This window comes from Neophocaena asiaeorientalis, unplaced genomic scaffold, assembly GCF_003031525.2.
Source record: "Neophocaena asiaeorientalis asiaeorientalis breed wild unplaced genomic scaffold, Neophocaena_asiaeorientalis_V1.1 scaffold44, whole genome shotgun sequence".
NCBI lineage: Eukaryota > Metazoa > Chordata > Mammalia > Artiodactyla > Phocoenidae > Neophocaena > Neophocaena asiaeorientalis.
In genome coordinates this window covers 2,047,297-2,075,169 of record NW_020173678.1, presented here as the reverse complement: position 1 = coordinate 2,075,169, position 27,873 = coordinate 2,047,297, and the positions used below count along the sequence as shown (strand labels likewise).

The 27,873-nt window shown below is 48.4% G+C and overlaps 1 protein-coding gene across 7 annotated transcripts in view; it reads right to left on the bottom strand.

Moving 5' to 3' along the window:
- Window positions 1–27,873, bottom strand: part of PPP1R12B (protein phosphatase 1 regulatory subunit 12B) — a 148,079-nt gene that overhangs the window by 64,976 nt on the left and 55,230 nt on the right. For 3 of the 7 annotated variants that reach the window (XM_024749641.1, XM_024749642.1, XM_024749644.1), the window contains 5 exons: window positions 27,364–27,454; window positions 18,312–18,515; window positions 15,011–15,200; window positions 14,812–14,924; window positions 13,782–13,823 (listed from right to left, as the gene is read on the bottom strand). In XM_024749641.1, coding sequence (XP_024605409.1) covers window positions 13,782–13,823; window positions 14,812–14,924; window positions 15,011–15,200; window positions 18,312–18,515; window positions 27,364–27,454 — 640 coding nt within the window. Of the gene's footprint in view, window positions 1–13,781; window positions 13,824–14,811; window positions 14,925–15,010; window positions 15,239–18,311; window positions 18,516–27,363; window positions 27,455–27,873 lie in introns of those variants that run through there. The other 4 variants (XM_024749643.1, XM_024749648.1, XM_024749647.1 and 1 more) reach the window with 4 other exon arrangements.

Below are 27,873 nucleotides of genomic sequence, written 5' to 3'. Positions count from 1 at the left end.
GGGCCTCCGAGCGCACACGCTCTGTGAGTCCTGTGACGTGGCCGAGGCAGGCGTGGGGGCACTTGCTCCCCTTCCCTTCTTCTGGCAGCGGAGCTCCCATTTCCCGTGGGGAAGCTGTTCCGTGCAGCGGCCCGTCTCCTGCCCTGCCCCTGTCACCAGCACAGCTGCTGCAGCGCCACCATACTCACCGCGCTGGCTGTGATCACTCAGCACTCACAGGCGGCTCCACAGGCGGCAGCACGTCTGAAGAGACGGCCTATGTGATGGGCGCCCTCGCTTACCCCAGCCCCGCACCTCCCCACACTCAGCCCACACATCCAATCGCGTGTGGGACGCTTCCCTTCCAGCTCAGCACGACCGAAAGCAAAATCGTCACCTGCGCCCCAAACACGCTCTTCCTCCCGAATTCCCAGCCTCACTCCAGCACGCGGCACACACAGTCACCAAGTCAGAAACGTGAACGACACCAACTGAGCTGTTCTACAAGTTTTCAGAGAAAACATACCTGAACACTAGATCCTGAGGGTAAAATAATGAAGAAGAAACAGCCCACGCCTTTAAGTATTTTACTTTAATTGGCAAATACAATCTAATAACGATAATCACCATGTATTAAAGGTAAATTCAAGATACTGAGAAGACTCTAGTCTGGTCGGAGGAGGGATCAAAGGAAGGCTTCTTGGAGGAGGTGGAGCTTAGCCTAAAACATGAATGTACACTAAAAAGGGAGGGGGAGTCGGAGAAAGAGGCAATAAAGCAAGAAGAGCATTCCAAGGAACGGGAATAAAGAAGCTCAAAGACTGGGGGAAGGAGACATGTGTAGGACCATCACACTAGCAGCTTTCATTTATTAAAAGCTTGGCACTACCTAAAGTAAAAAACATTCGTACTGCTGTTCCTTACATTAAGCCTGTGAGACAGGAACAGTGATCTCATTTTGCAGATTAAAGCACTGTCAGAGCTCCGAGAAGTTAAATGACTTTTCCAAGGCCATACAGCCAATAAGAGGTGGAACTGGCTCTGAACATAGGTCTCTGGCTCCAAAGCCAGCACCGTCTCCCCCGCCCCTGCATCTTCCCAGCCACCCCACACTCCCGCGATGCTCCCGCCCCACAGCCAGGAAGACAGTGAGTCCTGCCAACTTCTCCCGTTCAGTCCACGCAAAGCACTAGAGACCTATTTCGTTATCTTTCATCTGGATTCTAACAGGCTCTGATTGCTCTGTACATATAAAGTGTGTATGTGACAAAAAGGCAGATCAGAGCTACTTCGTTTTCCCATCATGAGATCCACCAACTTATCTGTACACGTTCTTCCATTACAATCGGAGAAATACTCTGGGTCTTGTCCAGGGCCAGCCCTGGAATAATCTGGAACGTAGCCACAGGCCCTCTTGTGCTAACTGTGCCCTTTTCCTGAGCAGTCTCACCCAGTCCTCGGGCACTAAATCCCCGTCCTAAGGCAGTGACTCCAGATCCGTCGCACGTCTTCCACAACCACCAGATTCCTCGGTTCAACGGCCTATTAGGTGTCTCAATGGGGGCGTCTAACAGGACCGGCTCCTGCCCCTCAGGATGTGAGCATGCCTGCTGTCACACTCCTGCATCCCTGAGGCGCGCAGCCCGACACATGGCGGGCACCCAATCAGTGCGGGCCTTCTGCAGGGAGGCAAGGAGTGGAGGCTGCCTCTGAGCTGTGCCCCAGGGAGTCCTAGGCTTTATGACGGCCTCCCTGGGATGCTAGCAACCCCTAAACGTTCACATACCTCGAGAACAGTGTCTGTGAAACCTGCCCGTTGGGATTCCCCTGGAGACTTGTATGATGCAGGCTCCCAGGCTTTCCACCCTCCACCAACTCGGAATCGCGTGGGGAGAGGCTCGAAAATCCATGTCCTAAACAAATGACCGCAGTGATTCTTACTGACCAGTTTGAGGAAGACGACGGCAGAAGCTCTACCTGTTACCTTCACCCGTCATCACTGAGAACCGCTCAGCTCGCTGGGCGCCAGTATCCAAGCCTGCCCAGAGCTCCGAGTCAAGCACGCCAGAAATAATCTCGCAGTTGCCCGAACGGTATTTCACTGTTTTATTCCTGAGCACCAAAGGTCACCGGTGACCCAAGAGACTTCTTGGACAACAGGCACACGTTAGGTAGACCCGTATTCTCAAGAGAAGGTCTGGTTTTGCTTACTTGGCACAAAATTAATTGTGCTAACCTATCATCAGTTCCCACATCTGACAGGAGTCTTTACTGTGACAGATTACTGTCAGCTTTCATCACTTTTTTCCCTAAAATTGTCGAAGGATCAAAATTTCATTAGCTTCTTTCTAAAAATCCACTCCTTTTAAATATCATTTCAAGTAAAGCAGGGTCAAAGCTTTGAAGATTTATGTCAACCCCTCTGCAAATCCGCCCCCCGCCCCCCGCAATTCTTCCTGCATATATCCTGCAGACTGAAAGTTAACAAGGCAAAAGACAATACATTCCAGAATCTACTCCTGAGGAATTCAAATGATAACCAGCCGGTAGAGTGAGTGACAGCAAGCAACGACCTTTGGACAGGCACCCTCCTAAGAACCTGTGAGCCTCAGGCGCCAACTCGGCTGTGGTCAGAGCCTACAAAGAGCTGCACTTCTCACGTGGCAAGCGACTGCCTGCATCCAGCCGTGCCTGTAGGTCCCTGGGAGGTAGGAAGGGACGGCTCAGGTGAGAAAAGCCGATAAGGGACAGACGGGGAACCCACCATCTCAGACTTTCTCCTCAGAAGGTAAAGACCTGCAACAGAGCAGAGAAACTCCATGTGGACGACACAGAAGACACTCTCCCTCCTGGGCTCCTCCTTCAGGAAGCTTGGCCACATCTCCTGCAGCGGGACCAAAATCCACCAGTGCCTTTCCGGCTGAGGACAGACAACACGGACGCCTCGCAACAGGTGACTCCCCTGCCCACGAGCTGTCAGTCGTGCTCCAGAGTCAGCAAGATGCAGCATTACCAAAGGAGTGCTTGGATGGGGGACAGTGGGCACTTGGAGCCACGCTGACGTCAGCAAACTCCTTCTGAGCCGGGAACCTGGAGCAGAGGCTGCTAAACTGGGGCCTGGCCCGGAGGCCGAGTCCAGCCCACCAGCCTGCTTGTGCATAAAGTTTTATTGGAACACAGCCGCGCCCATTCATGACGCACTGTCCATGGCTGCTTTCCCACTGGGACAGCAGAGCCGAGCAGCCGCGACAGACCATGTGGCCGGCAAAGCAGAAAACGCTGACAGTCAGGCCCTTCACATAAAACGTTTGCTGAGCCCTGACCTAGAGCGTTAGGTGCCGAGACCAGGACTAGGCTGGCCGCCCCTCCGCACCCACTGCTGAAGAATAGGCCCCGACACCTGCCCGCCGCCTCCCCCCAGGGCGCAGAATGCGGACCCTCCACAGCAGCCGGGCACTCGGGGAAAAGGAGACCGCAGCACTCGGTGATGACAGCCCCGTGACCGCCACCTTGGTGAAGCACTTCTGAAAGTCCCTTAGCGCCAGGCAAAACCCCATCTTGACGCATGAACTGTTTCACTTGGTTAAACAATATCCAAACACGTTATTTTCCTCTTAAAAATGCTTCTATAACCTGAAAAATATTTCAGGAATATAACCGGAGCTATAAGCTCCAAGACCATACTAAGTACTTTCGTTTGAGCCATTAATTGGCTAAAGGGCTTTTTAAAAGTCCCTTCTCTCTTCTCAGTAGTCAATAACGTTGGCATAATTCACAGTGTAAGAGTTCGGGTTGTAAGAAGACAAAAAACGTTAAAAGCACAGGAAAGCATGCACTGCTAAGGCACACCTGTGGGAACATTTGTGTACCTTACAGGGTTACGTTTGGATAGAATATTATGGTTTTTCATGAAAGAAATTCATGTCCCTAAATGCCTACTCTCTGATTCTTGAGCTTGCCTGACTGAAGACGGAGCTGGAGAAAATGAAGACTGGTAAACTGTGACCACTCACCCCACCACCCTACCCCTCCGGTCCTCCCACAACACTGGGAAAGGCGACATCTGTCAGTGCCTCAAGCTCAACATTCCTGCTGGGGCGGATCTATAAACACTTCGCTTACTGAGAAAGAGCTGCAAATCCCACGCTAAGCTTTCCACCTCGATCATGGGGCTACAACGCTGGCATTAGCTAAGCCTAAGCCATGGTTAAAGCTCTCCAGCCACACCATCAACAGGAGAAATGAAGACTCCTGTCACTAAGGTAACCCCCAGACTGCACTGAAAGGGGAGCAATTATCCCTGGAGGCGCTCCACAATCAAAGCCAGCACAGACTGACTGAGTGCTCTGAAGACAGCCTCACGGGAAGCTGCCGCCACGGTAATGACGGGGCCCCAGGAGCGCTCAGGGCGGGAACGATCCTCCTCTGGTCTTGGAAAAAAACCTCTTAGGAAACATACCGGCAGGAGATTCACCGTAATGTCAAACAATAGTCTCTTTTGAGTGAATGACTTAGACAACTTTTTCTTATTCTTTAGAGCGGTATGAATCTCCTTTTATAACAAATATCTTCTACCCCCCCGCCCCGATCTTGACTATCCTGAAATGAAATTCTCAGATGTAAAACTCAGCTAAAATCACAAAAATCAATAGTTAAACACGAAGAAGAAACAAACAGAAAATCATTTATAATGAAACACGTATTTCAATGTGTAAACCTGGGGGCCAGTAATACTGGGAGGTGCCATGGAGCAGCCGGAGGCGTGGACCCCCCACAGGACTGTCGCGAAGGGGTGTGCTGTGCGATGACGTCATCGTGCAGGAGGCACTGCTGCCAGGCGTGAGCAAAGCCAAGGTGCAGTTTCTCCTCAGCTGACACGGTGGTTGGATATTTAGAACCGCCCTCTGCCAAAAAATGTGCGTTCATACATAAAATCAACGTGGGTTTTGAACTCAGATAACAGAAAGGCTTTTATCTCTGACTGTCCAGGGAGACGGTGAGAAGCCCAGCTGCAGGACAACTGTCTGTTTTACGGGACACACAAGGGTGTCTGGCTTCCCTGGCCCCTGACCACGAAACGCATCCACAACGTCAGCCATCGCGGTGACCCCTAAAAGGACAGCCTCCTCTAGAAATACTCTCTACACTTTTCTGTACTTCGTATATTTTCTATAATGAAACGCATTGCCTTTGTAATCATAAAAGACAAGTTCCAGCAGAGTTTCAAGCTCACTGGCGTCCCTCCAACAAAGAGACATAAGGTTACAGGTCACTAACAAAAACCGATACCTTAAAGGCAGTCGGAGGAAGAAGGAAGAGATTGGAATAAAAGGCAAGGTCAAGAGGTTAACTGTCCTACCCTCAGCAGTTGATAAAGTTCACATCTTTGTATAAGACATTGAGCAAAGCTCAAACAGATACCTTGAAGGTCAATTTATTCTACCTTAAAAAAGATTTCTGACTGAAGCAGAGTTCACTGATGACGTGGGACAGCGGGTCCAAAAATTACAGGGTCTGAAAGGAATACATGTGTATTTTGATTACTGAGATTTGCTTGGCAATGGCATGACCCAAAATTAATAGAGTCCTTAAAAGGAAGGAAGATGCCAAAAGAAACTTTGTCCTTAAGATGGTTTATACAGCTTGGCTACAGCAAGGCACAAGTATGACCCATATATAGCAAATCCCAGCAGCTGTAGTATTTTAAGAACGACGGTTGCAAAGCAAGAGCAAGTGCGCAGTGAAAGGAGAGGCCGTCCAGTGAGCGTGGAGTCACAGCTGGAGAAGCCCCCTCACGCAGCCTGGACAGAAGGCGCTTCCCAGTCTCTCCACCCGCACGCCCGGCCCCCCCGTCGTCACTGCTGGGACCCCGACGGCCTGCGTGGAGAGTCCGCCGAGCCCTGGGGGCTGCTCGTGACGGCCCTGCTCATTAAGTCTATTCCTATGAGTATTATCATCAGATTTGCCAGGCTTCTCCCGCCGCTCATTCTAGGGACAAGCTAACCACCCTTCCCTCCTCTTCTTCTTATCTGGCTGAAGATAAAGAAGCTGAGGGAGGAAAATCTATATTTTACTATCTTTTCACTTGATTAAAAGGAAGAGTGGCTTGCTTAAAAAAAAAGATTATGGTGGTTTTACGGTACACTGTGAAAAATACTACTTTACTACAGAAGTAAGCAACTCCACCCGAGAGCTTACCTACCGTGTCTTTAAACTCAGACTGTTGGTTCTATCTCAACAGCACAGGCTTGTCTGGGACATACTTTACCATATTAGGCAATCAGGCCCCAGAGAGAACGGAAAGCAAAACAGTCCTAGGCTTTTACCTAAAAGGAGAATGGCGAAGACACTGCCCAGCGGTGGAGAGCGGACAGAAAATCGCTGGATGCCCTCCAGCAGATAAAGGGGCTTCACAAGATTAAGTAAAAAGATTCAAAATCTTACTTGACAGAGGGGTGAAGATCCAGCAAACAGCCAGACGCAAAACTGTGAAAACTCAGAGCAAGTAGGAAAAAGGGCCATTATTTACTCGAAGAAAGAGAGTGGGGGGAAGTGGTAAAGATCTGTGGGAACACATGCAGAAAAACAGAAACGGGAGGGTGGTTTAGGCAGAAGGGTTAAAGCCTGCTTGAGGACACAGAGATGTGCAGGGACTTGTTCTCCTCAGGTCTTCAAAGGGCTCCAAGCAAACGAGGAAGCACTGAGTTCTCGGTCCTTCCTTCTCTACTCATTTCTGTCCCTGCCTCAGCAACTGCTTTTAAGATTTATTTCTCAAAACTCATCAGGTTCATTTTCAGAGCACAAGCACACGCTGGAGCCGGAGCTACTTCTCTGACTCTTCAAAGAATCCATTCTTTATGGATAAATTAATAACTTAACTTCAAAACCACATGATTCTGAGGTCAGTGAGAGTATTCCAAAAGCCATTCTCTCATCCAGATTTAGGAACCTACAGATTTGGAAAATAATTTGAGTGGCTCTTACTCATCTCTAACTATTTAAATGCATTAACTCATTTTCATTTTACAACTCTAAGAGGTAGACACTATTATTATCCCCACTTCACAGATGAGGAAACTGAAGCATCTCGTCCAAAGCAGTTCAGCGGTCAAGGTGGGGTTGCCCCGGGAGCCCAGCTCCTGGGTCTGCACTCCTAGCCTGTTGTGACAGTACATCACCCAACACACACGACAGATACAGACTCAGGAGAATGCGGTGCAAAGCCCTAGACACAGCTGTGCTCCCTCTCTCTGGGCCTCCTCAGCTGTGATCTCTAAAATGAGAAGTTTAGGGAATTCCCTGGTGGTCCAGTGGTTTAGGGAGGGAGGGGAGGGGAGGGCAGGGCAGAAGTTTAGAGCTGCTTTCGGTTCTAAAACCCCAAGCCTACGACCGCCATTGTAGGCAGCACAGGGATAAATCAGAGTTTGGTACAGACAAGCAGCACCTAGAAATGAGGTTTTCAAGGAAAGCCTCTCCTGAAGTGAAATGGAGTGCTAGTTATTCAAAGATGCAATAAACTGAGGGAAGTCAGGTAAGGCAAAGGGAACCAAAAGCTGAGTCAGCTTAAAAGATCATTTGTAGATATGGTTAATCGGTAGAATTCCTCTCCTGTAACAAAAAGTCTTATGACATTCCTGGCCTTCGGAGACCTCCAGACAAGGTCTGCAGAGAGGCAGTAATTTCTGTTTCAGAAGCTGTCAGGGGAGCTCCAGGAACTGGCTCTCCTCCACGACTACACGGCTCTTCCACAAACAGGCCAGGCAGCTTTCGTGGGGAACAGCCCTGCACCCGTTGAGAAAAGCAGGTGAAATAATACGCAAACTACCTACTGTTCTGTGTGAGCGTGCTTTGTTTGCCTGACTTTGTTCTGGAAAAGGGGGAAACTGCAGTCACATTCTCAGAGCCAAGTGCTCTGACTCGCCCGTTTCCTGGGCGTCTCTGTCTACACTTGCACTCTTGGTGAGCTGCTCCGATGTCATGGTTCCCGAGACAACCTGCATGTTTGCATCCAGTCTGTACCTCCAACTCCACCCCTGACATTTCCCTGTGGACGGCGGTCAGACACATCAAATCCAGGGCTTCTAGAGCCAAACCCAAAGGCCTGCCCTTCCAGAGTCCTCTCCATCTCAGTTCATGAAAACTCCACCCTCTCAGGCACTTGAGCCAAAAGCTTTGGTGCCAACCTTGACCCCCCTGTTCTTCTCACCGTATACCCAATCCAGCAGAAGTCTTGCTGATTCTAACTCTGAAATACGCCGTGCATATGAAAACTTCTCAGCATCTTCACCACCCGCGATCACCTGGCCCAAACCCCTCGTCAGTCCTGGGTTAGGGTGACACAGAGGGTCTTCTCCAAACAGCAGGCAGAGTGCCCCCAGAATGTGACTCCTGCCCTCTGCTGCGCAGAGCTCTACACGGGCTCGCACGCCCTGGCACCGACCGCCGGGCTCTGCCGCGGGCTCTCATGCCCACGCCGTCTCCTCACAGGTCCTGCCTGCCCTCCTGCCTCACGGCCCCGCGAGCTCTGTTCCCTCTGCCTGCGCACATCCACGGGGCTCCCCACTCACTCCCTTCACGCTGGGCTCCAGTGCTGCCTTCGCGGCAAGGCCGACACCGACCCCCCCCCTTAGATGCTCAGCACCCGCCCCCCGCCCTGCACTCCCCACTCCTGAGTCCTGGAGCCACTCCACACGGCTTTTCATCTTCCACACACCGTTTGCTTGGCACGTTCATTTTACTCACTGCCCGCCTGCTTCACCAGAATGGAGACTCTACAAGAACAGGGCTTTTTGTTCACTGCTGCACCCCTGCCCACAGGCACCTGGAAGTACTTGTTCAGTGAATACACGAGAAGCTTATAAAAGAGAAGGCAGGACAAAATGGGAAATGCATTTAGTGGCTCTTGGTATTAGAGATATTTCTAGGGCCAAATGGCTCCCAAAGCAAGTTTTATTTTCTGTTAAAGCTTAGTTTAAAACCAAGCTTTGCTGGCAAATTTCACTTTGAGCCTCTCTTTGATTTAGTTTGAAAGTCTTAACGTTTAATCGCTTATATCTTCTGCACACTTGACCAAGGTCTCTCCCGACTAGCTGCTACCGGTTATCCACGGCCGGTATCTGAACACCTACTGGTCAATGCTTCCTTAACAGTGTCTCCTATAACCAAGGCCTCTTGCAGGAGGGTTAGCCACCAGACCACGGGCTCCACTCTGGACTGGACGCTACACTGCTGACTTTGAAGGTAAAGTGTCGTGATTCTGTTCAGATTGATGCCACCGGATTTGCCTAAAAGCAACAGGGATTCTAGAGGGAGAAGCATTTTCCTATTTGAAGGATGGACAGACATAAGTACCCACCTACTTCTGTACCCTCCCTCCATAAGTACCCTCCCACCTGGCAGGAGAAGGCTGACCCTCTACCACTGAACCTGAAACTCTCAGGAGGCTTTCGAGGTGTCCTTCAAGAAGACCTTCCTTTACTCAAGGAGGCGAGATGCCACTAGCAACTCAATTCAAACGTGTAACCTGCTCAGTAAAAAACAAATGTAAGAATGGGGGCAGAGGGAAGTAAGAGGTACAATCTACTGGGTAAAAAATAAGCGACAAGGACACACTGCATAACATGCGGAATATAGCCAATATTCTACAATAACTATAAATGGAGTATAACCGTTAAAAATTGTGAGCCACTACATTGTACGCCTGTAACTTACAGAATACTGTATGTTAACTATATTTTAAGAAAAAAAAAAAACTTGGAACTTTTAGACTCACCCTCCATCTTCTGGGGGGAAGGTAAAGGGAGTGGAGATTGAGTTAATAATGAATTATGCTCATGTTGAAGCCTCCATAAAAATCCCTAAACTATGAGGTCTGGAGAACTCCTGGGTTGGTGTAATATCCACATGCCGGGCGGGTGGTACAACCACCTCCATGGGGACAAAGCTTCTGACCTAGGGACACATCCACACCTCACCTGACGGACCTCTTCATCTGACTGCTCACCTGCATCCCTTAAAAAAAAGGATGGGGAATGGCGGGCGATGTGAGGTCGGCCCCACCACAGTCCCATAAAGGTTCCCTGACACGGGGCACAGGGCGCTCACCTAGAGCTTTCACGTCCCCAAGTACTTCCTAACTGCCCTGGGCCTGTTCTCTTAACTGTAAAACGAGGTTCCTAACCCAAGTTTCTTCTAAATTCCTTCCCAATTCTAAGATGCCCAAATTTGGGAGGCGGGTAACTTCACTGCATTGAACTGGGCTGGTCAACAATTCCTTTAAAACAAAAGCAATCCGTCTCCTGTTCAGCTTCCTTAGACACCATTCTGGGTGTTCACCATCTTTTCTTTTGACGACTTGCTCCCTCTAGTGGTAAATTCAATCACATGTCAGAACTGGCCTGGGCAACAGTCTGCTTCAGAGGACAAGAACACGGAGAGGAAACTCAGCGTTAAGCAGAATGAAGGCAGGCCAAAGACGCAAGTGAAGAGAGGACGAGAAGAGCCCAAGGGCCGTCAGCACCTGCAGTGTGCCCGTGACTGCTCCAGCGCCTGTGCCTCACGAGCAGTGCAGGGGGCGGCACTTCTGACCGCGGTACCTCCTTCCTCACGTCAAATCCGGACTCAGTTTCTTTTTCACTTAGCAAGATACAGGCTATATTAGGACTTCTGGAGACGGTCACCCGTCTAACGCAGACAACCACGCACATCTGCTCTAAGCACATGGGCTAAGCGGCTGCTAAGACGTGAAGCCCTGTGCTCATTGTCGGTTTTCCGGCGGGGAAGGTTTTGATTAAAAGCACGCACTGTGCAGGGCCCCGACCAAGCCCCCAGCCTTCTCAGCGTCCCTTGTGTCACCAACAAAGAAATGCATGACTAGCCTCCTTCCTCCCTCCCAGACTGCATGACAAACATCAGGGCCGTTCCTGGCCATCAACCTTACCTGTATACAAATGTTGGTTACATCTTTCTAGCTTAGGTCCACAAAAAGAAATAAATTTCCACGATGTCTACAGAGATTAAGGTTAAACAACAGAAAGGTTTTCTTAGCCATGCTCTTGTTACTGATATATGGGTGAGAGGCTGAAGAATCTTCGAGAAGAGGAGAGCATCTGTACACATTTGGAATCATTTTAGTTCCAACTCTGACTGGAGATAGAGTTTCCTTTCTACCCTTAAAGTAAAGTATTATCACCGACTGATACCATGTACGCGAGGCTCAAGAACAGGCAACAGCGCTGTACGGTGGCGGCAATCGGAAGAGTGGCTGCCTCTCAGGACAGGGGACGGGGGGCGAGGGAACCTTTCAAGGTGACGGAAAAGTTCTGCATCTTGACTTGAGTGGGGGTTTACACCACTGATTACAACTGTCAAAAGTCATGCAACAGTGCACTTCAGGTCTGTGCAGCTCACTGACTGTGCGTCTACCCCAATTTAAAATAACAGATGTCAGAGTCTTGGGAAGAGTTAACTTAAAAACAGTACATTCCTGGAGCGGGAGAGCGGCTGTGACACGGTCCCGACCATCTTGAGGTTAGATTTCCACAATTTACAGGGACGGGCCTGTTGTTCTGTGGGCCCGTATGGATCCCGGCATCACGCCTGCCAGGACTGGACGAGCGCTCGGGAGAGAACCAGTCAGGGCTGCGCTAACACAGGCCGGGGTCAGGATGCTGCCGCCCCTGGGCACCGTGGTGGGCAGGAGACACGCCGGGTGTGCTGTGAGTGCTGGCACACCTGCACACACTCAGCTACCATTAGAGAGAGGACTGGCCCTTCACTCCTCTCTGAAGACTCGCACTGGCGTCTGCCGGACACGCGGTGAACACTGGCAGATGCCTCGAGCAATGGGATGAGTGGACCATTTTTCAGTCTGACAAATGACTCTACGTCAAATCTCACCAATCAGAAAATCTTTTCTGTAATGGTCGTTCAGTGAACTTCTCTGGGAAGCATGGCATCAGAGGCACCTTCGTGGCCCTTGCCTGGTGCACCAGGCAAGGACTTTCCACACCAAGTAGCTTAGAAACGTGCAGGCAAAGATTTTCACTGACAGAGTCAGTGGCCAACACCAAGCTCTCCTGTGTAACTCCCTCCGTGGAGCTCACCGGCCTCTATGACCCTCTATGGGTGACGGGCCACTTCAGTGCTCTGTAGTCAGCACCCGGGATCGCTCGTTAGGGGTTTTCTAATATAGTTCCCCACAGAGGCTCTCCTGCGTTCACTCTTCATCCCCTGAAGCCTCCCCAAGCCCCTGTGGAATGAAGTCACTGTCATGTGCACACACCCCCTGCCCGGGGGAGCCTCCACGCGGCATCTGCCCCCAACGTCCACTCCTCCCCGCGAGGCAGCCCCGGCTGCAGCTGCACGCAGGCAGCTCTCACCACGCCACCACGCGCACTGCTTTCTGGAGGCCCCTGCTGACTGTTCAGGATCTCGACCAAAATACAGGCAGGTCAGTGACATAATATAGCATTTCTACTTCCTCTGCTAAAAACAAATTAGTTTTCATTTTCAGCATGAGTTATTAAACATCTTCTGAGAACATACTGTCACATAACTGTAGGGTAGAAAAAAGGCCATCTTCTTACATAATTCCCAATAGAAATGTACATGGAGTCTCAATTCATTTAGTCAAAACCAAATCCCTTCCTTCTTGAAAAATGGTACTAGGGACTTCCCTGGTGGTCCAGTGGTTACAACTCGGCGCCTTCACTGCCGTGGCCCAGTTTGATCCCTGGTCAGGGAACTAAGATCCTGCAACCTCTGTAGTGAGGCCAAATAAACAAACAAACAAAAACAAAGACAAAACAAAACAAAACAAAAACCAAAGAAAAATGGTACTAACGGTACTAGAAAAGCATTAACTTTCTATCACATGTGAGTGGCTTACAGGAACCTGGAGCTTCAGGAAAGCTGGCCTGGGGTGCCCACAGCAGAGAAGAGCTGGGTGCCAGGCCTTAAGGGGTCTGGTTACACAAGAGCCAAGGAGCTAAACCTTATTTCAAAGTCAAATGTAAGTGATTTCTGGACTGTTTACACTATTCATTCTTGTGTTTCTCTCTGTTACCGTGGAGAGGATGTAGATCCATAAGAAACAGTATCACTCTTCACTTTTCTTCCCAAGATTTCAAAGTACTTTATACGATCCAATAGCACAATAGAGAAAAAGAGCCCGAACTGTGTTAGAACCTGGCAGGAGGCGCTGAAAAATGCAGGAAACTCGTTCAGGAACGTGGGCATTGTTACACCATTTAAGAAAACGGGGGACTTCCCTGGTGGCGCAGTGGTTAAGAATCTGCCTGCCAACGCAGGGGACACGGGTTCCATCCCTGGTCCAGGAAGATCCCACATGCCACGGGGCAGTTGAGCCCATGCACCACAGCTACTGAGCCTGCGCTCTAGAGCCCACGAGCCACAACTACTGAGCCCGCGTGCCACAACTACTGAAGCCCGTGCACCTAGAGCCCGTGCTCCACAACAAGAGAAGCCACCTCAATGAGAAGCTTGCGCACCGCAACGAAGAGTAGCCCCCGCTCGCCGCAACTAGAGAAAGCCCGCGCGCAGCAACGAAGACCCAACGCGGCCAAAGATAAAATAAACAAATTTAAAGAAAAAGGAAAGAAAACAGTATACCAGCGAGCACCCGTCCCATCTTGCAGAGGAGCGTCCACCTCCAAACTCTCCCTGGACCCAAGTCTGCACAGAGCCTGCTCTTCCTTCTGTTAACCGTGTGTACGCGAGCAGGGATGAGCCCTATGCGGACGCTGAGCCCCACGGTGGCAGCCTCACTGCTGGTTGCTTACCCACGCTGCTTTCACCTCTTCCGAGACATCAGTTTCATCTTCCTGGAAAGGGAGAAAGAAAAAAGACAAGAGGATCACGGTCACAGGCATCCCTGGAGGTAACAAGGTCAGTCCCGTCAATTATGCACCTGGGCAGTGAGGGCTGACGGCCAAGGGCACTGTCACTGCTGCTTTTAGCAGCACCTCAGGAGTACCACTTGCTGTCAAAGAGTCCAATGAACCTGGCAGGAAAAGGAGAATCTTTAAGACAGACGGACCTCACTTGGGCTTTGTGAGCAGCCGTCAGCCCATTTTGTCCTATAATAATCAAACACTTTCGTCTAGTAGTCTCTAACAGGCGACCATCATTGTCTCATTTCTTGTCTCGCTGAATGGTCCATCTAATTCCAAATGAGTCACTAGTGACCAGGGGCCTGATCTTGGCCACCTGACTGTTCAATGCCAGTGACAAGGCTGAGTGAGCAGGGTACGGACCAGAGGGGAAGGCAAGGACTGAGTGTGTGCTCGCCATCAGGAGGCACTGCAGCCCCTGCCTTCATTTAGAAGCCAGTCAAGCTGTCTTATAGCACTTGTTCCTTTTTTTCTCCAAAGGAGTAAGCCTGAGTCAGATGAAGTTCTCGAGATTCTGGCAGTGCCCCTGAAACACTTGGCTGGCACCTGCACACACACGATGCTGAGGTACTGCTGACTCACCACGGGACTCTCAGGGGCCGCTGGGGGGCTGCTAAGTCTGAGCGCCTTATGCACTTGTTATATTTGTTTGCACGGCTGCGGTAAATTCACCGCTTGTTTGCTGCCTGCCTCCCGTGTGCTCGGCACTGTCCTAGGCCCTGGGCGTCCCAGCCAGAACGTTCCAAATGAGTCCCACACTAGTGGAGTCTTCCTTCTGCTGCTCTCTTTCTCAGCGGCGCCCCCTGACAATCTGTACGGTTCACGGCCCCGTGTGGAACTCTGCCTTTTGAGCCCGACACACAGGGCGGCGGGCAGCACAGCGCAACGCGAGATGCCCCGGCACAGACAGCCCACTTACATCCTTCGTCCAGAAGCTGATGCCTGTGCCTCTTCGTCGCTCCTTGGGCCGCCTCCTCTCACGAATGGACAGCCTGTTAGACAACTGACCACCCAAATCTGCTTCTTCGCCCTCTGGTCAGAGAGAAAACAAGGCGTGGATCTTAAGGACCTGGGGCACCTGCACGGGAGGAGGGTGCGGCTCCTGAAGCTCGACCTACCGTTTCTGTCCATTTCCTTTGCCCCTGCAGGGCTGGCGGGGGGCTCTGAACTCTCTGAATCAGGGGCTGAAGACCTACCCGTCCGGAGCAGGTAGGAACTGGTGTAGAGGGAGGGTCTCGGGGCAGGAGGTGACACTGGTGTCATGGGTTTGTCTGGCTGAGCCGGAATCCTCAGGCGACGATACACAGGCTGGAACAATCCACATGATGAGATGTCAGAGGTCAAGTCTAACCAAAGGGTAAGGACAGCACGTTTATTAAAAATGGGCTTTTCTAGATCAAGAGGCTTATAAAGTAATTAGCCAGATAGGAAAGAGTTCTAGACGCCTGCTCTGAAGATGCTACAGGCTGACAGCAGTCCAGGACAGCTCTTCCTAAACTGATCGAAGGGCACTAGGGGGCACCGACCGTGGCAATAAAAATTCCTTTGATTGTACACTGCCAATAGGAAGGATGATGGCCTTCTTGAGACGGCGCACCGAAAGGTAAGGTTTACGTAGGAAACGGAGAAGCTCAGGAATGTGAAGAAACAATGCAGGAGTTATCTGAAGACAGACCAAAGCCGAGCGTTCTACCAACCTGCCATCACTAGGCTTACTGACACTTCTGAAAAATTCCCGCTTTCTGAGACTTCCCTGGCGGGCCAGCGGTTAAGACCACGTGCTTCTACTGCAGCGGGCACAGGTCTGATCCCTAGTTGGGGAACTAAGATCCCGCATGCCACACCCCCAAACCCCGAATAAATAAAAATTTAAAAAAAAATTCCCACTTTCCCTTTTGAACTTTTTTTCCCCTTGAGAGTTAGGACAGACACAGCTTGACAATAAACCTTGATGTGGCTTGTTGAACATGCAGAGATTGTATAAATTTGTTTATAAATTATAGAGACAGAAGCAATAAAATATAGTCAGCTTGGGAGTCTGAGAGAACGTAGCTCCAATCCCAGCTTGAAGGAGCTGTGTGACCTGAAGTACGTGACTTGAGTTTCGATCTCTGCTTCCTCATGTATAAAACAGGTAATAATACCTTCCTCAGAGAGGGCTGTGAGGATTAAATGAGAATGTATGTTATGTGCTTACAACGGTCTCTAGTATGTAATAAGTACGCAAAAAATAGCCGATGAAACAAACGAAACGAACAACAGAACCTCAGTTAGTTTAGGCAGCCTAGCCATTCAAAGTTAGAGCAAGAAGACTTTCTTCTCCTGTAATTATGCTGACCATAAAGTTTATCATCCCAACTAGGACATTTCTGAGAGTGAAAAGGAACAGTACTGATAATTACCCAGAGATAAAAGCTGTCACTGGAACGATCTTAGGTAAACCAGGAGTTACGATCACCTTAAATATAACCCTATAACTCTGACTACCAACTGCAATTGAGAAATGGACCGTAAGTCAAAACGTCTACCCCAAAGTGACAGCTTGTGGCCGAGAATAAGGGTGCTCTGTGAGTGCTTGGGTCTGCAGAAGTTTGTAGAACAACGTGCTAGTGGTGAGGAGGGCAAGCTGCGGAGCCAACGCCTTGCTCCACCTCTGCTTTTTTTTTCCTAGTAAAATCTTTTATTTTATAACACTGTACCATCAAATTAAAAGTCAAAATAAGCGTTCACCCAACTGCCTAAATGGTTATTACACATACGTATATATTTGGTTGAAAAGGGAGAGAGAAAAGAGGAATTTGAAGGCTAAAATAAACAAATGGGACCTAATGAAACTTCAAAGCTTTTGCACAGCAAAGGAAACCATAAACAAGACCAAAAGACAACCCTCAGAATGGGAGAAAATATTTGCAAATGAAGCAACTGACAAAGGATTAATCTCCAAAATTTACAAGCAGCTCATGCAACTCAATAACAAAAAAGCAAACAACCCAATCCAAAAATGGGCAGAAGACCTAAATAGACATTTCTCCAAAGAAGATATACAGATTGCCAACAAACACATGAAAGAATGCTCAACATCATTAATCATTAGAGAAATGCAAATCAAAACTACAATGAGATATCATCTCACACCAGTCAGAATGGCCATCATCAAAAAATCTACAAACACTAGAATGGACTTGAGGATATGGGGAGGGGGAAGGGTAAGCTGTGACAAAGCGAGAGAGTGGCATGGACATATACACACTACCAAACGTAAAATAGACAGCCAGTGGGAAGCAGCCGCATAGCACAGGGAGATCAGCTCGGTGCTTTGTGACCACCTAGAGGCGTGGGATAGGGAGGGTGGGAAGGAGGGAGATGCAAGAGGGAAGAGATATGGGAACATATGTATATGTATAACTGATTCACTTTGTTATAAAGCAGAAACTAACACACCATTGTAAAGCAATTATACTCCAATAAAGATGCAAAAAAAAAAAGAATGAAAAAAAGAAGTACATCATCATCATCGTAGTAGTTAAGATTTGCTGAACACTTAATGTGTCAAGCACTATACATGTATTACCTCACAAGGAGTGCCCTCTATTATAAGCTCTGTTTTTACAAATTAGGAAACTATGTAAAACAAGGTTAAATAAATTACCCAAAGCCATACAGCTAGTTAGTAAGGATACTGCGGTTTGAACCCAAATAGTCTTAACACCAGAACATACACAGTTAGGCAGACACACACGCAAATCAATATTATTATTATTTTCGTCACGTGGCTTGTGGGATCTTAGTTCCCCGACGAGGAATCGAACCTGGGCGGCCAGCAGTGAAGGCGCCAATTCCTAACCACTGGACCGTCAGGGAAGTCCTTGACCTCTTCCTAGCCGTGCAAAATGCTGGGCAGGTTACTGAACCTCTCTGTCACTCCACTGACTCATATTTTAAGAAGGAATAATACTACTTACCTCAGAGGGTTGTTGTGAGGATTAAACAATCTAATACACATATCGAAACTGTTAAAACTGTGCCTGGCATAAACTGAATAATAAATGCTTATACTTCTATTTGCATTTTTTTATACCAAGATCTCTCTTTTCAGAATAGAAAGACACATTTAGTTAACCAAAAGTATGGTGGTAATCATTTCACAACGTGTACACACATCAAATCATGTTGTAACATTACATGTCCATTACATCTCAATAAAACTGGAAAAAAGCGCATTCATTAACTCCCAGAGGAAAAAATTGATCACTTAAGGACTAACATCCTCTGAATTCTTTCAGTTACACAGGTCTGCCAACTAAAGATGGACGTAAATAGCGTGTTCTATGAGGTGTCCCCTGCAGAGTAGGACAGTTCTGGAATTATCAGTGGGGAAGAGACTCCCCCAGCCACCTGCTTTCAGCACAGAGAGCTCACCTGATCCTCCAGACTCCGGTCCCAGGGCTGGCGGCTCTCCCCAGCTTCCTCTGCAGGGGCTGCCAGGGGCTCATGCTTCTGGGCGCTGCCGTCGAGCCCTCTGGGGCCCACGGGCTTCGGGCTGGGCTGTTCCTGAGCCTGACGCTCTGCCCTCGACCGGCTGAACGTCCTTTCTGCTTCCTGGAGATCCGTCAGGGTTACACCCTGGGAAAATACCACAAGGTCAGAGAGGTTTCACCCTAACCATGGAATAACGCCCCGTGAATGAGCAGGGAAACTCCATAAAGATCTAATGGTACCAAATTCCAAATGAAGCTCCCGAAATGTGTGAGGCCGCTTCAAGCAATATATGCTGAAAACAAACACCTCAGTACGCAGAGGCCCCAGGCCTGAGCCTAGATACACTTCAAACACAATACTTGAGCGTTTCCCGCTTGAGTTCCAGAAACAGTGCAGCACTGATGCCCGCCCGCTGCTTCCACACCCACGGTTCTCACATCTCCACCTGGACGCTCCCGACCCCCCAAGAGCACGCAGCCACCAACAGAGACTGTCCAGCAGATACGAGGAAAACTTAAGTTTACGCACAGAAAGAAGAACCGGGCTCAAAATGGTGACAATTCAGAGCCAGGCTAGAACCACCACCAAAACCAAAAGCCAAACCCACACAAACAAACACAAAACCAACCCTGAGGGAGCTTCCCAGATGCCAGAGCAGGAAGACCCTGAGCGCGCCTCTTCCCAGGGCACCAGGACGACTATGCACAGAACAGCTGCTGGCCGGGGCCGACCAGAAGAGAGCTTCCACAGCTACAGACGCACCGAAAGAACCACAAGACGGGTAGGAGGGGCGACCCGCAAATGCTGTGGAGGCTCTCCCCCAGGAGCGAGCGGTCTGGTCTGAGCCCCAGCCTGGGGGTCCTGCGCTGGGGGAGACAAGCCCCCAGAACGTCTGGGTTTGAAGGCCAGAGGGCTGTGTGGGGATAGAGACCCCACTCTTACAGGGCACACACAAAATCTCACGTGCTCCACAACCCAGGGCAGAAGCAGTAATTTCAAAGAAGCCTGGGTCAGACCCACCTGCTGATCTTGGAGTCTCCCGGAGAGGCAGGCCTGTGATGTTGGGGACACAGACGCTGGCAGCAGCCACTCTGGGGAGCTGGTTCAACCGCAAGGACACTGGTGCAGAGGCAGGCACCATCGTGGAGTCCTCCCTCTAGCTTATTACCCTCAGGACCCAGTCCCACTCATAGCCAACAGAACACAGGCACCAGGAATGGGACGACCTCAGGCCAAGCAACTAACGAGGCAGGGACACAGGCCCACCCACCAGCAGACAGGCTGCCTTATGACCCCCTGGACACAGTCCTGCCCACCAGAGGGCCCAGGACCCAGCCCAACACACCAGTGCACAGGCACTAGACCCGGGACCACCAGAGACCTACAGCCAGAGACCCTGGGACCCAGCTCCACCGACCAGTGGGCAGACACCAGCCCCAGAAACCCCTGGGCCCTGGCCCTGCCCACCAGTAAGCCTCCTCTAGCCTTCAGACCAGCCTCACACGTCAATGGGTGGACACCACACCAATGGGTGGACACCAGCCCCAGGACAATCACAGCCCACAGCCTGCCGTGGGAGGACCCAGTCCATCCACCAGCAGGTCAGCACCAGCCCTGGGGCCAGCTGGGCCCCAGCCCTGCCCACCAGCAGGCCAACACAAGCTTCAGAACACACTGGACCCCACAGCTAGCTGTATCACGAACCAGCCCCAACAGTCAGCAGTCTGACACCAGCTCTGGACCCTGGGGCCCTGCAGCCAGACCCCCAGGACCCGGCTCTGCCCACCAGCAGGCCAGCATTAGCCCCAGGACCTAGCTTCACTCACCAGTGAAGAGGGCGGGCCACAGCCCCACTGACTCTACTCCCAGTGAGCTAGCACTAGCCCTGGGGCCCCCTGGGTTCCACAGTCAGCCACCTCATGACCTGGTCATGGCAACCAGCAGCCAGCAGCCTCCACACAAGGCAGGGCCTGGCAACCAACCAGCCCACCCACATAGTCAGCCCACCACAACAGAATGACCCACGCAGCCCACAGAGGGGGCACCCCTACAGCATACAGCTCTGGTGACCAGAGAGGAGTGCACTGTTGGGACGTATAGGACTCCTCCTACAGAAGGTCACTTCCCCAAGGTCAAGAAATGTAACCAACCTACCAGATACATGGAAACACAATGTTATAAACAGCAAGTTAGGCAAAATGAGGCGACAGAAGAACATGTTCCAAATGAAAGAACAAGATAAAACCGCAGAAGAACAACTAAGTGAAGTGGAGACAGGCAATCTACCTGAGAGAAAGTTCAAGGTTATGGTCGTAAAGATGATCAAAGAACTTAAGAAAGAATGAACAGAGTGAGAAGTTGTAAGTTTTTAACAAAGAGCTGGACAATACAAAGAACAACCAAACAGAGATGAAGAATACAATAACTGAAATGAAAAATGCACTAGAAGGAATCAACAGTATGCTAAATGATACAGAGGAACAGGCCAGTGAGCTGGAAGACAGAATAGTGGAGATCACTGGCACCGAACAGAAAAAATATATACATATAAATAAATGAGGACACTTTAAGAGACCTCTACGATGACATCAAATGCTCTAACAGTCACATCACAGAGGTCCCAAAAGGAGAAGAGAGATAGAGAAAGGGTAACAGAACATATCTGAAGACATAACAGTTGAAAATTTCCCTAACCTGGGAAGGGAAACAGACATCCAGGTCCAGGAAGCACAGAGTCCCAAACAGGATCAACCCAAAGAGGACCACACCAAGACATATTGGAATTAAAATGGCAAAAATTAAAGACAGAATATTAAAAGCAGCAAGGGAAAAGCAGCATGTTATATACAAGGGAACTCCCACAAAGCTATCAGCTGACTTTTCAGCAGAAACTCTGCAGGCCAGAAGGGAGTGGCACAATATAATTAGACTGATGAAAAGGAAAAGCCTACAACCAAGAATGCTCTACCCAGCAAGGCTCTCATTCAGAGTTGATGGAGAAAGCAAAAGCTTTACACACAAGCAAAAGCTAAAAGAGTTCAGCACCAACAAACCAGCTTTATAAGAAACGTTCAAGGTATTTCTCTAAGCAAAAGAAAGGAAAAAGAAAAAAAAAACAAAAAAAGATGACAACTAGAAACATGAAAATTATGAAAGGAAAAATCTCATTGGTAAAGGCAAATATACAGCAAAGGTAGTAAATCAACCAAGTACAAACCTACTAGAAAGGTTAAAAGACAAAGTAGTAAAATCAACTATATCCACAGTAAGAAGTTAAGGGATACACAAAATGAAAGGATATAAAATATGATGTCAAAAACAGTAATCATGGGGGGAGAGAAGGAAAAATGCAGGGTTATTAAAATGTTATTTGAAATTAAAGAGATCAGTGACTTGAAATAATTGTGTGTGTGTGTGTGTGTGTGTGTATACACACACACATATATTGCTATATGCAAACTTCATGGTAATTACAAACCAAAAAATCTATAATAGATACATACACATAAAAGGGAAGGAAATCCAAACATAACACTAAAGAGTGTCATCAAATCACAAGAAGAGAACAAAAGAGGAAAGGAACAAAAAAGGACTAAAAAAACAATCCCGAAACAGTAACAAAATGGCAATAAGTACATACATATCAATAACTACTTTATATGAAATGGATTAAATGCTGCAATCAAAAGATGGAGTGGCTGAAAGGATACAAAAACAAGACCCATATATTGGGGCTGGCCAAAAAGTTCGTTCGGTTTTTCTGTAAGATGTTATGGAAAAACCCGAACGAGCTTTTTGGCCCACCCAATATATGCTGCCTACAAGAGACACACTTCAGATCTAAAGACACACACAGACTCAAAGTGAGGGAATGGAAAAAGGTATTCCATACAAACGGAAATGAAAAGAAAGCTGGGTAGCAATACTTATAACAGAAAAATAGACTTTAAAATAGAGACTGTTGGGACTTCCCTGGTGGCACAGTGGTTAAGAATCCACCTGCCAGTGTGGGAGACGTGGGTTCGATCCCTGGTCTGGGAAGATCCCACATGCCGTGGAGCAACTAATCCCATGTGCCACAACTACCGAGCCTGCGCTCTAGAGCCTGCGTGCCACAACTACTGAGCTCACGTGTTGCAACTACTGAAGCCCGTGCGCCTAGAGCCCGTGCTCCACAATAAGAGAAGCCACCACAGTGAGAAGCCCACACACTGCAACGAAGAGTAGCCCCCGCTCGCCCCAACTAGAGAAAGCCTGTGCACAGCAACGAAGACCCAACACAGCCATAAATAAATAAATAAATAATAAAAATAAAATAAAGACTGTTACAAGAGACAAAGAAGGACAGTACATAATAATCAAGGGACGAATCCAAGAAGAAGATATAACAACTGAAAATATATTTGCACCCAACACAGGAGCACCTAAATGAATAAAGCAAATATTAATAGACATAAAGGGAGAAATCAACAGTAACACAAAAATAGCAGGGGACTTTAACAGCCCACTTACATCAATGGGCAGATCATCCACACAAAAGATCAGTAAGGAATCTCTGGCCTTAAATGGCACATCAGACCAGATGGACTTAATATATAGAGAGAATATTCCATCCAAAAGCAGCAGAATACACACTCTTTTCAAATGCATATTCTCCAGGATACATCTGTGCTATATCATGGAACAAGTCACAGTACATTTGAGAAGGCTGCAATCATTATCAAGCATCTTTTCCAACCACAAGGCTATGAGACTAGAAATCAACTACAAGAGTAAAAACCGCAGAGAACACAAACGTGTGTGGCCCAAACAAAATGCTACTGAACAACCAATGGATCACTGGAAAAATCAAAGAATTCCAAATATACCTGGAGACAAATGAAAGGAAAACACAGTGTTCCAAGATCTTCGGGATGCTGCAAAGCAATCTAAGAGGGAAGTTTATAGCAATACAGCCCTCTCAGGAAACAAGAAAAATCTCAAATAAACAACCTAACCTTAACCTAAAGGAATCAGAAAAAGAAGAATAAACAACACCCAAAGTTAGCAGAATTTCTCCTAGGAGAACACACAGGCAGAACACTCTTTGACATAAATCACAGCAATATTTTTTTGGATCTGCCTCCTACGGCAAGGAAACAAAAACAAAAATAAGCAAATGGGGCCTAATGAAACTTAAAAGTTTCTGCACAGTAAAGGAAACCATCAACAAAACGAAAAGACATCCTACTGAATGGGAGAAAATATTTGCAAATGATATGACCAATAAGGGGTTAATCTCCAAAATATATAAACAGCTCATACAACTCAATGTCAAAAAAACAAACAAGCCAATTTAAAAATGGGCTGAAGACCTGAATAGACATTTTTCCAAAGAAGACATACGGATGGCCAACAGGTACATGAAAAGATGCTCAACATCACTCATCATCAGGGAAATGCAAATCAAACCACAGTGACATGTCACCTCACACCTGTCAGAATGGCTGTCATCAGAAAGACCATAAATGACAACTGTTGGTGAGAATGCAGAGAAAAGGGAACCCTAGTACACTGTTGATGGGAGTGTACACTGGTACAGCCACTGTGGAAAACAGTATAGAGGACCCTCAGTAAACTAAAAATAGAACGCCCGTATGATCCAGCAATTCCACTCCTGGGCTTATATCTGAAAAAAACCAAAAACACTAATTCGAAAAGACACATGCACCCCGATATTCATGGCAGCCTTATTTACAACTGCCAAGATACGGAAGCCATCTAGCTGTCTATCAACAGATGCATGGATACAGAAGACGTGAGGCACACACAGACACACACATATATACACATACTCCACATATGCATACATACATATATGGAGTATTAGCCATTTGCAACAACACGGATGGACCTGGAGTGTAACATGCTGAGTGAAAAAAGTCACAGGACAAATACTGTGAGACATCACTTCCGTGTGGAATCTAAAAAATAAAACCAACTAGTGAATATAACAAAAAGACACAGACTCACAGATACAGAGGAAAAACCAGTGGTTGCCAGAGGGAGAGGGAAGGGGGAGGGAAATACTGGGGCAGGGGATTAAGAGGTACAACTTATTAGGCATAAAATAAGCTACAAGGATATATTTACAACACAGGGAGTACAGCCAATATTTTATAACTATAAATGGCATACAATCTTTTTTTTTTTTTTTTTTTTTTGTGGTATGCGGGTCTCTCACTGCTGTGGCCTCTCCCGTTGCGGAGCACAGGCTCCAGACGCGCAGGCTCAGCGGCCATGGCTCACGGGCCCAGCCGCTCCGCGGCATGTGGGATCTTCCCGGACCGGGGCACGAACCCATGTCCCCTGCATCGGCAGGCGGACTCTCAACCACTGCGCCACCAGGGAAGCCCTAGCATATAATCTCAAAAAATTTGATTCAGTATGATGTACACCCGAAGCTAACAGTATTGTAAACCAACTATACCTCCATTTAAAAAAATTTTTTTAAAAACCCCACAAGCCCTGAACTAGCTTTTCTCTAACATAATTTTTTAACTGTAGGAATCACACAGAGACATTCCACCAATTAAAAATTTCCCCAGGCTCATAGGAGCAGTAGTACAGAAAAAAAGGAAATAATGAGGAGACATCTGCAGGACAAGGGGGAAAAGGGTTAGGAAGACAGTGAGTTGATTCTTAACTCAAGTAGTCATATGCTCATGTCCTCAGAAGAGGGAAGTTCCAAAGCCGGAAGGCAACTATTAGCTAATTTGTTCACTCATTCGCTTAATAAAAAGTTACTGCGTTCTTAAGTACTGGAACTACAAAGACAAATCAAATGATTCCTGTACTCAAGAACCATAATCTAATGGAAAAGACATAAGAAAACAGATGAGTATAATGGAAAGTAAGTATTAAGACAGAAACATACGATCCAGCCTATTCTATTTCTGGGTCTACACCCAAAAGAACTAAAAGCAGGATCTCATGAGATATTTGCACACTGATGCTCACAGCAAGACTGTTCACAGCAGCCAACAGGTGGAAGCAACCTAAGTGTCCATCAACGGATGATGGATGAACCAAATGTGGTCTAAACATACAACAAAATATTATTCAGCCCTACGAAGGAAGGCAATTCTGACATGTGCTACCACATGGATGAACCTTGAAGACATTACACTGAGTGAAACAAGCCAGTCACAAAAAAAGACAAAAACTGTGTGATTCCACTCGCATGAGCACCTAGAGTCAAGGTCATAGAGATAGAAAGTAGAGCGGTGTTGCCAGAAGCTGTGGGGAGAGAGGGAGCTGTTTAATGAGTAGAGAGGTTCAGTTTGGGGAGACGAAAGCTGTTCTGGAGAGGGTGGTGCCGATGAACCGTATGCTTAAAAATGGCTAGAATATTAAGCTGTATGTTACGTGTCGCCTGCCACAGTAAACCAAACCAAAACAAATGCTTGTCTGGCCCTCGTGGGGGTTACATCCTCTGGGGAAACAAACCACCATGAAGCACAAGCAGTAACAGCTGTGGCGATGACTACACAGGACGGCACCTGCCCGACCCTGGAGGGTCAGGAACGGCACAAGGGCACTCGGGGGCTACGCATAGGTCCCTCTCTCAGTCCTCAGCTCTCCTGCTTGGCGTCTGTAGCATCTGAAGCTGCGGAGCTTCCCCTCTTCACTGGAGACTGCCTTTCACTCCCTCGGGTACCATCTCCTGGTTGACCCCTCAGCCCTCTGACTGCTCCTCGGTTCTGCTGTCCGGCTCATCCTCCTCTGCTTCCTTGACGCCCAATCACAGCCTCCCTCAACTGTTGCTGCCACACGCCTGTCATCTCCAGCTCAGCTAAGGAACAGCTTCCCACGGGCCTCCAGGCTTCACAGGCCACTCCCAGCAGTTCTCTGCACAGCGACCTTTGGAAAATATAACGTAGATCATATCTTCCTTACTCCAAAGCTTCCCCGAGGGACTCTTCTTTTTTCTAACATCATTACTGAAACATAATCCACCTAAGATCCGCCCTTTTAAAGCGTACAACTGGCTGTTTTCTAGTATATTCACAGAGCTGTGCAAAATCCCCATCTAATTTCAGGACATTTCATCACCCCAGAAAGAAAGAAACCCCACACCCTTAGTGGTCACTTCCCATTCCTCCCTCTCTCCAGCCCCCAGCAAATACTAATCCACTTTCTATCTCTCTGGATTTGCCTATTCTGGACATTTTCATGCAAATGGAATCATGCCAGGTTTCTTTCACGCAGCATAACTTTTTCTTAAGGTTCATCCACACTGCAGCATTGGCACGCGTCAGGACTTCATTTCTTTTTATTCCCAAATCAATGGAAGTTTGTGAGGGTTTTTTCCAGTTTTGTTAGCTGCTTCATTTATTTGGTCTGTGCAATGGCCCCGCTTGGGCCCACTGCCCAGCACTCGCTGGGGCACCACCAGCCACAGAACTCTGACCTTGACGCTGCAGGGAGCCCAGGGTTCCGCCCTCCGGCGAACCTGCACACTCCACACGTAATCTTGGTCTATACAGCAAGTTAACTCTGGCCAGAGATGACACTGAATTTGGGTCTCTGGCTCCTGTGAATAATGCTGTTATAAATATCTGTGCAGGGCTTTTCTGTAGAAGCCTGCTTTATTTTTCTTGAGTACACAACCAGGAGCAACATGGCTGGGTCCCGTGGTAACTCTATGGTTAACACTCTGAGATTGTGCCAGACTGTTCTCCTGCAGGAATTAAGGTGTTGGCCTTAAGCACACGTGGAATGATTAGTCTTAGGGAGGGAAGGAGAGAAACCTGCTCTGCGCCTGCAGAACAGAAGCGAGAGGGGGTATATGTAGCTATGAATCCATTTGATTCTATGTAGTGTAAGACCTAACAGGAAAGCTTTCACTACAATGGCTGGAATAAGGCACACATTTTATCACGGTTTAATTGTACTTCCAGTGGAAAGGCACACAGACAAAAAAGGACTTAAACACGGAGGTCACACTCACTTGGGTAGACCTGCGAGTCTGCCGAGCTTGTCTGGAGCGCGCTTTCCGTAATGACTCTGCTTCCTCGTCCCGTACAGGAGTCAGATACGACCTGCGGGGAAGAAGGGTCACAGCAGAGGTAAGGCCCTGGGGGCAGCAGGTGCGTCTGCACACGGAGGGGCTTTCTGTGAGCCACGGTGAAGTGAGGCCGACTCAACCCGACAGCCTATCGGTGAGCATTACATAAGCCAAGACATCATCTGTAAACGTATCAGTGTTCGTGCGGAATCACACCACCTGTAACTGTAAGATGAGAACTTTCTTTCCGCTTTCCCATGCTGAGACTTTTTATTTCGTTTCCTGCCTTCGCGCTCTGGCTAGCACTGATGGCAGTCGTTTCCCTGCTTCGCGCCTGCCTTCAGAGAGACAGCTTCTGGCCAGGACCCTGCAGACTGCTCCTCAGGTGAAGGCAACTCCTTCCCCGCCCATGGGAGTGCAGTAGGAGGGGCTTGTTTTGTTGTTTAATCTTTA